At 25.4% G+C, this 15,207-nt stretch overlaps 1 protein-coding gene across 2 annotated transcripts in view; it reads left to right on the top strand.

The window, feature by feature from the left end:
• LOC136990270 (adenylate cyclase type 2-like) overlaps positions 1-15,207 on the top strand; it is a 150,170-nt gene that overhangs the window by 105,232 nt on the left and 29,731 nt on the right. For both annotated transcript variants that reach the window (XM_067288655.1, XM_067288654.1), the window contains exon 2: positions 13,028-13,205. In XM_067288655.1, the coding sequence (XP_067144756.1) occupies positions 13,028-13,205 (178 nt within the window). The remainder of the gene's footprint in view (positions 1-13,027; positions 13,206-15,207) is intronic.

Here is a 15,207-nt window from a genome sequence, read left to right as displayed (position 1 = left end):
ACCTTCTAGTATATATATAACTTACTTATAATTCAGTTACAGTTGTTTAAAATAATATTTACAAAATTAGACATTTTTTTTTTTTATAACTGATTTACCCTCTTTTCATTTATCATGTCTGTTGTGAGAGTTATAAAAATATTTTTTTTTAAATAAGTTACGGTATTTGATTTAATTGAAATTTGTTCATTAACTTTTTAAAATAAAGCGATTTTGTAATAAAATAACCTTTAATAAATAAAAACATTAATTAAAAATAAATAACTTTGCAATTTCAATTACATCTATGAAGATACTGACTTATACATACATTGATTAATATTTTAATTTAAAAAATTTTAATTAAAAAACACGGATATAATTAAAATATTGTTAAATCCAAAAAAGGCAATATATAAAAACAAGTTTTTTTCTGAGAATTTATCCGTTATTATTGAATAAAATTACGCTCATTAAATCATTGTATGAATTATCTTAACGTTTTCACTGGATGATATCAAGGTCGAATTGTGAATCGATCCACTGTTGCTTAGTTAAGTAAATCTACATTTCCTCTTTTAGTAAATGGAACAAACTCAGTTTTTAAAATATGTAGCTTAGCTCTAACAATATCAAAAAAAGAATTTTAAAACGAATTCTTGCTATGTGGTTTAAGTGTAGTTTCATAAATTTTTAAAATTTCATTCAAGGATTGAATAACGGATACCTCAACTTGAATTCGTGCAGATATAAAGTTGATATTATTTAAATCTTAAAATTATTTATTATTAAATACGAGGTCACTGCTTATCGTTTTTTAATAAGATCAGTAATATTATAAATTTATAATTAACTTTAAATATTATTTAATTTAAAATTATATATTGCAATAATGACATTTTAATAATGTTATTATTCATTTATAATTTGAGACTTTTTAATGAGTTTGTGAAGTAATTGGTATAATTTCCGATTAATTTTTAATAATAGTTTTACTATATCTGATTAATTATGATGAAGTTATTTTAATTATTAATATTAAAATAAAAGTATTTAAAGTTCGATTAATTTTTCTTTTGCAGTTTATTTCCATTCTGTTTTGAATGTAGCTTGTGAATTATTCATTACTCGTAAATTTGCTATTTTTAAACTGTTTGTAAATTTAAATTTCCTTATTTTAAATAAATAATTTCACAGTCGATATGCTCAATTAATTATACAGTAAGACCACGCTTAACGCTGATTCAATATAACGTGGTCTGCTTGACGCCTAAAAAACGCTCAGAATTTACGCTGACTCAAATTAACGCGGTATTTCATTGATTCTTATATAATACGATTATTCCCAAACACGAACCAATCAGCAAAAGGTGGCAATTCGTCGTAGCGCTGTACTTCCCTTAAATATATGTTTGTTTTGTGCAATTTTGGAAAAAAATATAACATCGTAGATGCCATAAGAAATATCGACTTCGCTTGGCAAGAATTAATTGATAAATGCATGAACGAAATGTGGAAGAAGTTATAGCTGGAGGTATCCAAGAATTCTCATTGAGGAGAGCCTATCGCTGTATTGTTAGGTTGACAAAACTGTCAACTTAATCGATACAGGAGATGTAGACGAGAAGGATATTGGGGAGTTACTGCAGGTTTCTGGTAAGAGCCTTACCAACGACGACTTCAAGACTGGCAGAACAAGGAATTCGTGTAGAACTGGAAAATAGAGATTCTGAAGACGAAGAACCCAAAAAATTTTTCTACAGTTTTCCTTAGTAAAAGGTTTGTAACGATAACCTAAATAGTTGATCAAATTGTAGCGAATGATCCAGATTTTGATAGGAGTGCCAAAGCAAAACGAGGCATTTTGGATGCGATCTTCTGCTGCCGGCATTTGCGTAAGGAAAGAAGAAAGCGACCAATGAAACTACATGACTTATCGCAAAAAACAAGAATTTCAGAAGAGCCAGGACCTTCGTCACAAAAAATTAACTTTACATTTCTGTGCGCATATGTTTATGTGTTATTTAACATATATTATTATGCAAAAATTTATATAAAAATAACTTAAAATTATAGTAAAATTGCTTATTTTTTGGTCGTGTGTTCCCCTATCCCTATTTACTCTATGTTAAAATGGTCTCGTTTAACGCTGTTTCGCTTAGCACTTTGTCGTCTAGGAACGCATCCCCCGCGTTAAGCGGGGGTCTTACTGTACATTGAATTATTTCTTATTCAAATTCATGCATAATTTTAATTTTGCATTCTGTTTAAAATATCACGATTGACATGTATATTAAATGGATAGAGTGTAATTAAACAATTATTTATATTTTTTTAAATTTAAAGTTTTTCATATGCTATTTTATTAAAAACTAAAATTTTTCTATTATATTGTGCATTTCTTACGTATACTACTTGGACTATGTTATCACAATATTGCATAAATATTATTATTCATTAGCATGTAAGTAATTTGATATACCCGTACTACTACTTCATTCGCTGCTTCATAAGTTTACATATTAATATTTGAAATTAAATTATCTCTTCAAAATATTTGGAAAAATTTAATTACCAAAACATAAAGCTAAGAATTTTAATAAGATTTTAATTATATATGTATATTTACTGTACATAAATATTTCACCAATATATATATATATATATATATATATATATATATATATATATAAACTTTAGTCATATTTAGTCTATAGAGTGTTTTTAATGTTTATCGTATTTATCATCATCTACCAAAATTTATTAATTGTTTCTTTGGATAAATTTTCTATTATCATATTAAATTTTTAACTATATTTATAATTATTAAAACATTTTATTCTGCCGTAAATAGATAATTAATTTATTTTTACTGAGAATTTTTTCAACAAAAACTAATTGTTCCTTATTATCTGAATAGTGTAATAATGAAATACAGTCAAACCTGTTTTTATGCGGGGGATAGGGACCGCATTAAAAAAAACGCATAAAAGAAATCTTACGAAACTTCACGAATGGCTGTAAATAATAGTTTTCGCAACACAATTAAAAAATATCTTTTTTGTGCGGTCAACAGGGACCGCATAAAAAAAGTCTCACATAGAAAATAACTCAAAACCGTACGAAATAGAATTTATTGACAACAGATGTCAGCACTTGACTGCATCGTCTGGTCTATCGTCTGTTTTACATATTTTTGTCCAGGTGGTGTTTTGTTGACTTAAAAAGTAAATTATTTCATTTTTCGCATATTCATGCAATAATATTACTATAATAAGTGCATTTATGCTATAATAAGTTTATTTAGCTATAATAAGTCAACGTAAGACATGACGAATCGCACGAGACTAGTCGCCAACTATACCGCACAAATTAAAAATTCGCATTAAAAAAATCGCACAAATAAAAATCGCACATAAAAAGAGCGCATAAAAACAGGTTTGACTGTATTTGAAAATAATCGTTTATATTGATTTTACAATTCCATTTTTTTGGAAAATGATTGTATTGTAACACCTAAATACATTTATGCAAAGCCAATTTAACAGCATCACATCAAACAGAATCTACAAGATTGTAAAACAGCCTGTGAAATCAAAAAACGGTTATTTTGAATATTTGATTACCATTTGATTAAATGAACAATGAGGAGTAATTTCATGTTAACAGAAACAATTGATTAAAAATTTTTTATTGTCAGAAAAAAAAATGTTCAATAATTATAAATGCTATCAAAGTTTCCTCCGAGTATTCATTTAAATTAAGTATTAATACATTTTAATTGAAAATCATTAAAATGTAAGTAGAATAAAGTTTGTATAATTTGAAACATTCGTTAATACATTATTATTTATCACATTTACAGTTATAGACTTATATTTAATAGAGATGAAAATATCCTAAATTAATCGACTATATTTAATTAAAATAAATTACATTAACACAGTTATTAAACATAAGTAAACAACATATAAAATTATTTAAATATATGTAAGCAATTAGAAAACAAAAATTTTTATATGTAATATTAAATGTTTCATTACCGTTTTACAATAAGAAATGTAAATAAAAGAGATTGTATTATAAATTAAATCAAAGCTAAAAATTTATAATACGCATTTCTCTTCTACGTAATAAATAAATAATTATTCAAGATTTATTTAAAATTGTAAAATATTTAATATTTATAAGGAGAATTCATCCAAAATGTGTTATTAGATTTTAACATTTGTAATTGTTAAACGTCTAACAATTTAACACCATAAAATCAGTGGTGCGTTATGGGAAAAAAGGGCAATTGCCACCCCAGGCAATTGCCCTTTTCAAATCAATCTTTTATAAGGAAATATTTCCTTCAAAAAATTCCCTCAAAGAAAAATGCCTGAAGTCAACACCGTGCATGCAGCCCCCTAATTCAAATTTGCTGGGCTTCATGAATCTATAACGCGCTACTGCATAAAATTTTTATAACTTCATTCCATTAAACTACAAGTTTCATCAAAATTTGAATATTCGGTATGAAGCTTCTAAAATTTTACTTGCAAGCTTTATCATTAGTTTCAGCATTTATGCTGTTTTAAAAAATTTTTTAAATGTGATGCTCAAAAAACACCTATTAGAAAATATTATATTATAAACTTCAGTTTATAATTTACACGTTTTGAACTTCGTTGATTAAAGTTGTTTCTTTGTCGCAATTTCCGTATCGAACTGTGATTAAGAACTGACATTTCAAGTCGAAAATATTTTATTTACAGGGTGTGCGAAGTGCAATGAAGGAAAATTACATTCAGTCTGAAGATTATCATTTTAATCTGTCAGAGTTCTTCAGTAATAAAAGTTCGATTGCTTCATCTCGTTATTATAAGTTGTCACATCCGACGGAAAGATGACAGAAATATAAGTATCCTGGTCCTGAAGTTAATCATAGATTATTTCTAAACAGAATGGGATCTAAAATTTCGTAATTTTATGACGTTAGTTTAGAATCAGTATGTTCAAAATTATAAAATTTTATTGAAGTTTAAAATATATTATTTACGTCATGAAATTTCCAAAAGTATCTATAAACGTGTAAAATGATACAAGTAGTGCAGTAGACATCCAGATTACAAACAAGGATTTAAATTTTGATAGTTTTCAGAATATTTTGATATAAAGAAAACTTTTGTAACATGATATTCAATAATAAATAAGTTACATAAAAATTTAAAGTAAATTTTTATTCTATTTATCTTTAAAAAAAAATGTTATAGTAGGCCTACAGTAAGATGCGTACTTTAAAATATATATATTCAGTCATTTCGTAATTATTTTATTTGGTATTTGAATTATTTAATAAATTGCCTTAACAACGAATTTCAATAAATTATAATTTATGTAACTGATCTAATTTTTCTCACAGGAATATATTTAGTTTACTACAACGAAGTGCATTAAGCTAATGGGATCATGGGTCATATAATTATTTTGAACTTAATTGTTTCCAGAATTAAAATTCCTTTTAACGAGCAATAAAAATTATTATAATGTAGTTTATATAATATCAGACCTAACAATAAAATTTCTTATCTTAGAATGCTTTTATAGTTATTCTACTTATCTTAAGATCAGTTTGAATTTTAAATTATTAACAAAATCTAATTAATTTCCTGGCTGTTATATATAACAGAGGGAAAGTATGACGATCGGTCAAAAAAAGCCCCTAAGATTTTTACATTTTTGGTCTTAGGACACCTTGAAACATTGAGAAAATCAAAAGATTCGGGGGTAATTTCTGTATTTATGGATGTTTGTGTGTGAGGGGCATGATTTTGTTCACCTCTTTGAAGCTTAACTCTTTGTACTTTTTGTCGAAAATCTCTGAAATTTTGCAGGGAGGTTTGTTTCTTAGGGGGACTGATGCTATTAAATTTTGGTGATTAAAGGTGGAGGGAATGGGGAAATAATGGGGTTTGTGTGTATCTTCAGTAGAGTAGGACTTAATGACTATTTTACTCATTATTAGCATTTACAATTTTTATAAAATCCACCCCTACCCTTAAAATTAAGGTTTTTGCCATTTTATAATAGTTAAAAATATAAAAAGTATTTAAATAAAATATAATAACAGATGGCGCACCAAAATTTTAAACGTTACCGGGAAGGTTGAGCAACTCGTTGCTGGTTTATTTTAAAATTTTTCTGAAATTAGAAAGGTATGAAAAGAAACGTTGATATATAAGTAATTACTTTAATTGTTTTTTTATTATTTTAATGTTATTTAAGTTCAAAATGTTATTTTCAAATTAAACTACATGTGAGCTATTTGTAAATTATTAATTAAAATTTAAATAACCAAGAAAATTCTCATTTCTCCCGCTGATCAATAATAATAAATATCTTATTGTAATAATATTTTCAGTAATCTTTTCTGGAATGTTATTCTATTGTGTAGGAAATATTAAAGTTTTTTATGATTATGAATTCTTTTTTTAATACCCAGGATATATTTTAACGGGTTATTTTGTAAAATATTTAAAAATAAATTTACAGCAGCTTTATTTTCAACGTTTTTTTTAATGCAAAATGCTATTGAATATTTTTCTTCTCTATTTATCTTTCTGTAGATTTAAGAAACGTGCCAATTCGAGAAAATTTATTACGTTTACTTTCCATTTTTCTATAGGCCTAAATTCAATTCGTATTAATGGAGATTAGTAAAATAATAAAATGATATATTGACATCATTTGTGGCTTAAAGATACGAAGTTTTCTCAAAATCTAAAAAAAGATGTTGATTCCAAGTTTTTAGTCCCAATGGCTTTGAAACGACATCACGTCTTCTCCAAACCGGAAATGACTTCATTGACATCATTATGCTGACGTGAGAGAAAAGGAATTAACGAAGAGTTTTTAAAGATTTTCAGCTAATTAAGTCAAATCCCTTTAATGTGAACTTTGTGTGTGAAAACAATTTAATAATAATTTGTATTTACAAAAGCGAATATAAAATATGAAAAAAAAACTTAGGCAACCTTTCAATGTGAGCAAAATCAATATAAATTTTATATTTAACTTAAGCTTTGCCAAAATAACCGTCAAAATATTTAAGTATACAATAGTGATTCGATATTTATCTAATCTGTTTATTATTTAATGTCTAATTCCCGATAAATGTTGTTTATAAAATTAAATCATAAAATTTCTACGTCTGATCATTTAAGTTTAGTTGATTGTCGTTATTTTAAAACTATTTTCAAATTTTTCATTTCCCCCCTAATCTCTTATTGTGTTTTTCCTTTTATTTTAAATGATAGGCCTATATATCCATTAGAAAATGTATTTAAAAAAAAACAACTTATGCATTTTTCTGACTTCAGAACTTTTTCTTTGATGCAATTGATAAAATTGAATGAATAAATAGACAATTGATCATAACATTATGCATTATTCATATTAAATTGCCTTCAGGATAAATGTTGTATTTTAGCATTAAATTTGCAAAAGAATCTGAGGTATGCTGGAGTTTTGCCTTTTTTTATATGTGATATATATATCTTTTCCAAATATCACGTATAGAAATGCTTTTTAGGATTAAAGATTTATGCGTTTTTTTCTATTTATTATTGTTAATGGAAGTAATATTTTAATACTCGCAAAATGAAATTATAAAATGGAAAGTAAATGAATCGCATTAACTCTCACCTCTTTAATTGAGTCCAGTATCCCAGGTGTGCAGTGAACAATCAACGTTATCTTCGCTTCATTATAGATCGACTTCATTCGTCATCATTTAACCAACACCTCTTCATTATTTCATTCATAAATATGGCTAAAGGTAATAGGTATCAGACATTTATTATCGTATTGGGTATAGAAAGAATTTTATACCTTTTTCTTTCATCATGCAAAATAGTTTACTCCCATCATTTATATTTAAGAATATACAAAGTTAAAACATGTTAATTTTGTTAATTTAGTACATATTTAATTAATTCTTTTAATACTTTTTGAAAATTCTTGTTCTGATCCAGAAAATAGTTGGTGTCTGTATCAATTAAAATTGTATGCTACTCAATATTATTATTCAAATGCAGGATATAAATGATTAAATTATTTGATACATTTTACATTACATTTAAATAAATAAATTATATCATATAATAAATAAATTGTGATAAATATATAAATGAAATACAGTATATAATACAGCTTCCAATTATTTTAAAAAAACAACACATTGTTTTTTTCTTATCAAAAGTTTATCATCAAAGATTTTTCATATTGTTTTGACACATTTGAAATGAATTTTCTCTGTTTTACATTACCTTGTATTGTACATGTAAAGTAAAGTAAAATAAATCTTACAAATTTTAATAAATTTACTTAAGTATTATTATCGAATAATTATTTAAATCGTATTAAATAAACGAAAATCTTTTTAATTAACAAAATACGATTTTTATTATTAATTGAGAAAGTAGTTAAATCAAGATACTTTACAATTTTTAACATAGAATTTAGACGACTTCTTCAATTTAGCTTTTCCAAACTGGGCGTGATACCGTGGGGAATTGCTGAGGATGATGAAAATTGTTTAAAATATCGAGCTTAATACTCAAACCACAAACCACTAACACGAGAAAAAAAATTCTAGTGACTGGAAGCTAAATTTTTTAAAAAGTTTAATTTGTTTGCGAGTAATAAATTACCAATTCAAAACGAGTTGTTTTGAATAAACTATAAGTACATAATTAAAAATTTATGATAAAAGAAAAATCTCCGACAATTTTAATTTTATTAAAAGTATATTGGAATTAAAAATTATTATTTTTTGTTTTTTTTTTAGAATTAGAATTTAATATTTGAATTTATTTATAAACTTTTAGTCAAAAACTTTAAAACAGCAATTTAAAGTGTTGTACCGAATTTAAATTTGACAAGGAAATTACCTTAAGGGATTCTATAAAACTTTTTCTTAATATTTAGCAGGAAATCTTATGTAAATTTTGATGAAAATCGAAATTATACGAAATATAGTTATAGAAACATTGAAAATTTTGAAAATAAAAATGATGAATAGCCATAGGCATATTTAAAGAGAGTTTTAAAGAAATTTTATGCTGATATTTCAAGTCTAGTTTATCAATATTTTGAGGAAAATTTAATAGTAAACACCAACTATCGTTATAGGTTTTTCCTGTCTGAGTCAATTTATTTCAAAGATAAATAAGTGAATATTTTACTAAACATTCGAATATTTTCATAATATTGATTCTCGCGTCAAAATTTATCAAACATAATACAATCCCGATTATCCGAGATAATGTGGACAGATGCAACCTCGGATAATCGAACCTTGAATAAAATGGACGGCCATGACCATTTGTGATTAAAAATTATGGATATAAAAGATTTATATGACACGCCACTTTGAAGCCTCATTTTTAGATTTTGTTAAATTTAATCATTTATAATAAATATATACAGCCAATATGTATAATACAAACAACTTTAAAATTAAAAATATGCATTATTGTGGTTACATTTTTATATGAATTGGTTGGTTTCATATTCAAGTTAAATGATGAAAGGTAAGAGAAATAAATTATTTTGTAATACATGTTTTCGTTTTAAACTGCCTTTTATGAATTACAGAATTAAGAAAAGTAGTAATAGTATTCACTTACAGGTTCGACTCGGATAATATGGAACCTCGGTTAATAGGGATTCTGTTGTATATAAAAATAAAAATTATTAAAGTAAGCTCCAATTTTTGCATATTTAATAGTACTTAAATACGTAAAGTTTACGTATATATCTAAATATTGATATCATATACGATAACCACAATAAAATAAGTGAATAAATGTTTGTTAGTGAATTACAATAAGAAATAAGTGATATATCTCAACATAATTAAGTGTACATTATTCTGTTTTGATTAAACGCAAGAAAGATTTTACAGAAGTGAGTTTGTTACACATTGATTTAGAAAAAGAGAAAAACAAAAAGTTAATTATAACATAACAAATGCTGAGGATTAACAAAGTTCCTGGAGAATTTTAACGAAATGAAAGAAATAGCTATAGCCAGGGATTAGGTCTGGTCTCACTTTCATTGTTAGCTTCGTTCTTATCCTCTACTAAACAAATGGAACCAAGGTGTTTGATCATTCTTTTGATATTCGAGACACGCTCATCAGGTCAAGGATGAATAAGTGTTTACTGTTGACAACAATAATAACATCCGTTATAACAACGTGAGAAACTATTCTTGTGCTTTTTTAATATAAATATTAGTATGTGATAATAGTGTTATATATGCAATAAGATTTTGTTCTACAAAGTAACAACTGCAAATGTCAAGTTTACTAAAAACAGACGAAGCAATAACCTAGGTATTATAAGCTAGCTGTCATTCACGAAAAATTTCTGAGATATAAGTAATCTTTTGGAAAAGAAAATATATAACATATATATATAGAATGTATTGATAGTTATGTTTAGTAAATAAAAAATACATCGAATTAATACTGTGTGATGTCATTTCAGTTATATTCCAGTTATTATAGATATTTTGTCATAAACTTTATGATTAATTCGGCTCGGGATTTTGTTTTCGTTTCCATTTCTTATCAAGTTGGTCGACATTATTGCTGATTAATTGTTTTCATGATAGGCAAAATTGAGACCGGCTGTATAGTCTCTTGTGTTCTAGTTACTCACTAAAAATTAAATTTTGTGAATATTTTATTATAACTTTCAAATATAGTAGTCTGGTAAAAAATAAATAAATTTTAAAATAGGAAAATAAAAGTATGAAAAGTAATATCTTTAGCTTTATAAGTTATTGTTGAACGTTTTAAGAATTATATTTATATATCTAAAATTTCATTTTGAAAATTTTTACTGTATTGTCGTTGAATTAAGTAAATTTATTATTTAACTATAAAACTTTTATAGAACTTTTGATATAAGAAAATTAAATTAATGCTTGACGATTGTCGAATTAACACAATCAAAATAATTTCATTTTAATCAGTATTGAAAAAAATTTCAATCATTCAATCACATCAGTGTAAAATTTTTATGCTGCTCGCCTAAGCACATAAATTAAATTTCTAGATGAGACTTATTGTATTAAGTATTAGTATTGATTTATAGATATAAAAAATATTCCATTTTGATGTAATAATTCTTGTAATAACTCCTTTAATATTTCATTATGAATTCAAATATCATTGATTCTTATAAGACTACATTCTATATTAGAGATAGATAAGAGAACGAACCTCTATATTTTTGTTTTGACATAGAAAATATGTCAATAGAATTGCTTTAATGTTATATCACTTGTAAGAAATGAAATAAATTTTTAATGTAATACTTTTATGACATGAACAAGGAGCAAATTGCAACATTTATTCTAGCTTAAATAACAAGACAAATGTTTTCATTTTATATGTAAGTTATACAATTTAGTGACAGTAATATTGCAATTAGATCCAGAAGAATTGTTCAATTTATAGTAGTAATCAATAGTAGTAGTAAAAATTATATTTTATTTCTGAAAGGTAAATAAATTAAATAGTACAAATTCAATACGTGTTATATTCGCATGTAATTAAATTTATTTTTATTTATTGTCTGTAATACGATAGCATATTGCAAATAAAAGTTATACATTTTATGTTTTTCACTTTTATCTGTACGAAAAACAAAGTTATTAAAAATAAATCACATTTAATTTTTATAACAACAATATTATCTTTGTAAATTCCGATTTAACTTGACAATAAAGCCAACATAAGCATTTTTTCTCGTCGTTCAATATATGATCATTTTTATGGTAACTTTAAATTTTTAATGTTCAATCGCTATTTTATCTTAAATATCACTGCATATTTCAAGAAATTATGATAAAAAATTGGTATCCGTTGTTTTTAAAAATTTAAGATTATGATGATATAAAACATTTTATATTTTGAGACTTTTTTATAAATTCATGAGGATTTAAAACGGAATATAATAAAACTTTATGGAAAAATAGTACTAATATTTCTAGCTTCTTAGCGAGTTTTTCATAATTTATCTGTTGTAGAATAATTTTAGAAACTAAATTCTTAGAAGCTCAATATGTGAAGATTATTTAATGATTTCTTTGTAAGGAAACGGAAAAATGTTGCTTGTTTAAGATTACCGAAGGTAATATTATTACCAAGTGATGATAAATTTTGCATATTTTGAAGATTTCTTTATTCCTAGTAGAGAAATTAATATATATAGATGTCTTAAGAGTCGACTGACTTCGAGGTTATTTGGATGTTTCATTTATGAGTATTATTTATAAATATACAATTATTACTTTTCCCAGCTGTTATATATAACAGAAGTAAAGTATGGCGATCGGTCAAAAAATGATCCCCCCGAAGATTTTTACATTTTTGGACTCGTGACATGAAAACGTCAAGAAATGCAAAAAAAAAAAAAAAAAGGATTCTGTGTATATGGATGTTAGTGTTTGGGGGCACGATTTTTTCATCATGCTTGAAGCTTAATAACTCCTCTGCTTTTTGTCGAAAATTTCTGAAATTTTGCAGGGAGGTTTGTGTTTTGTGGGGACTATTATTAAATTTTGGTTAAAAGTCGATGGGATGGGGAGATAAAGAAGGTTATGTCATTTCTCAAGTAAGGTCTGACTTAATGACAATTTTACTTATTATTAGCATTTACAATTTTTCCTAAAACCCATACCTACCCTCAAAATTAAGTTTTTTTTGTTATTTTATAATAATTAAAAATATAAAAAGTTTTTTCAATAAAATATGATAACAGATGGTTCCACCAAATCTTGCTGGGAAAGTTAAATAACTCGTTGCTGCATTTTTTTTTGGGGGGGGGATCGTTTAAGCTCGGGCTTCATTGATAATTCGTCGCTGACTAAAACAATTTTTCGAAATCAACAAATAACAATAATAGATACAAATTTACTAAATATAAATATTTATAGACAGACAAAATAACTTACGATTATACAGTTTCTAATAAATATCTATTTTTAATAGGAAAAATTTGACAGGCAATGTCGATCCGTCTGACACCATTCCATCGTCTGTTGAAATCGAAGAACTTCAACGATGCTACTGCCGGCGTCTACAACATTCTTTATTTATGTCGCTGCTTATTGTCTGTGTCATCTATGGAATTATCTTTCTTATAATAGCCGTTTTTGTCTACGAGCACGTAAGTTCGCATGTTCTTTCATCAGATAAAAGTTTTCATTTATCTATAGAAAACGAAGTTTGCTAATTAATCATTGTAAATATGATTAAATGTTCTTATAATTAATTCACAGAAAAATATAATATGATAGTAAAATGAAAAAATAATTTTAATTAAGATATTAACTTATTTATGATTTTTAATTAACTTTTTAAGCAAAAATTACATTAAAACTAAGAAAAAATATAATATTTGATGTGTGTGAACTTTACTGTCTGCTATATCTGTATAATATAAAATTATTATTTTTGAGATAAATTTATTTTTAACGTAAGAAATAGATTACTTTAAAATCTATTTTTTCTGATGTGTCTGTATGTCTTTTTTTTTTACTTATTTTTGTGAAGGTTGTCTAATTTATTCAAATCCCAGAAATAAATTAGCTTTTAGAACTTTATATAATAGAAATAGAAACTTTATATTCTTATATAAAAAGTATTTTAGTCTTTTAGTTTACTTTATATGTAAATAATCTGTTTGTAAATATTTAAAGATATTTTAGTGTTTTTACAATACATAAGATGATTCAGATTATCTGCTATGTCTTTGTTTCTGTATACATTGAGATAAAATCGAATGATAAAAAATTCAGAATTTATAAAAAGAAAATAACTATATTTTCATTTCTCGCTTGTATTTTAATAATAATAATATTATTATTAATATATTTTCAGTATTTGATCTTATCTACAACTTTTTTGCAGATTAGAATCTGAACGGACAGTCTAAATCACCTTATATATTATCGATATTAAATAATGAATTATATAGACTGTATATAAACATTTCTGCAGCACCAAAACATAGTAAAAATCTTGAGATATATTATTCTATATATATATATACAATAATATATATATGCTTATATATATTTTAATGCTAAAATTATATACACGGTCCTCCCGATTTACACGGAAAAGAATCACTCGTGGTACTTTTATTTTGCCAGTTGTTATACATAACAGAGGTAAAGTATGGCGATCGGTTAAAAAAATGATCATCTAAGATTTTTACATTTTTGGATTTAGGAGACCTTGAAACGTCGAGAAATGTAAAAGAATTTGGGAACTTTTTCTGTGTGTATGGATGTTAGTGTGTGGGAAAGTAGCATGATTTTGTTCACCTCTTTGAAGCTTAATAACTCCTATGATTTTTGTCGAAAATTTCTGAAATTTTGTAGAGAGGTTTGTTTTAGGGGATTAATGCTATTAAATTTTGATGGTTAAAGATCGAGGGAGTGGTGAGATAAAAGGAAGTCGTGTGTCATATCTCAAGTAAAGCTGGACGTAATGACGATTTTACTCGTTATTAGCATATATATATATATATATATATATATATATTTATATTTATATATATATAATCCATCCCTATCCTCAAAATTAAGCGTTTCGCCATTTTATAATAATTAAAAATATAAAAGGTTTTTAAATAAAATATCGTAACAGATGGCGCCACAAACGCAGTTTTAAATGTTACCGGGAAAGTTAAGTAACTCATTGCTGGATTTTTTGTGAGGTTTCAGTTTTACGCGTTCTCATTTTACGCTATAAAAATATTTTTCCTATCATATTTATGGAAATTATTATACCGGTATATTACTAGGACAAAACTTCTTATTTGATTGTACTTTTTATATTATTCTGATTTTGTATTGATTTTGATTCGTGGAGAGCATATTGAGCATATCTGCAAACAGTGGCAACAAATTTATTTTTCTGTATTCGATGCAAAAAAACTTGATTTCAGAAACTTGAGTGATTTGACAAATTTATAAGAAATTTGCTAAGTGATAAAAACTTTAATTTCAATATTTATTTATATCTATGAATTAGAACCGTAACACTATCAAGCAAATACAAAATTACATCACGGCAACATAAAGTGTACGTTAAGAGTGTTACGGATAATTAAGTAAACATCTTTAAAGAAGAAAACAAAACAAAATTTTTCTCATACTTAA

Source organism: Centruroides vittatus, unplaced genomic scaffold, assembly GCF_030686945.1.
Source record: "Centruroides vittatus isolate TY-2023 unplaced genomic scaffold, ASM3068694v2 scaffold_899, whole genome shotgun sequence".
NCBI lineage: Eukaryota > Metazoa > Arthropoda > Arachnida > Scorpiones > Buthidae > Centruroides > Centruroides vittatus.
This window is presented reverse-complemented; position numbering and strand designations above follow the sequence as displayed.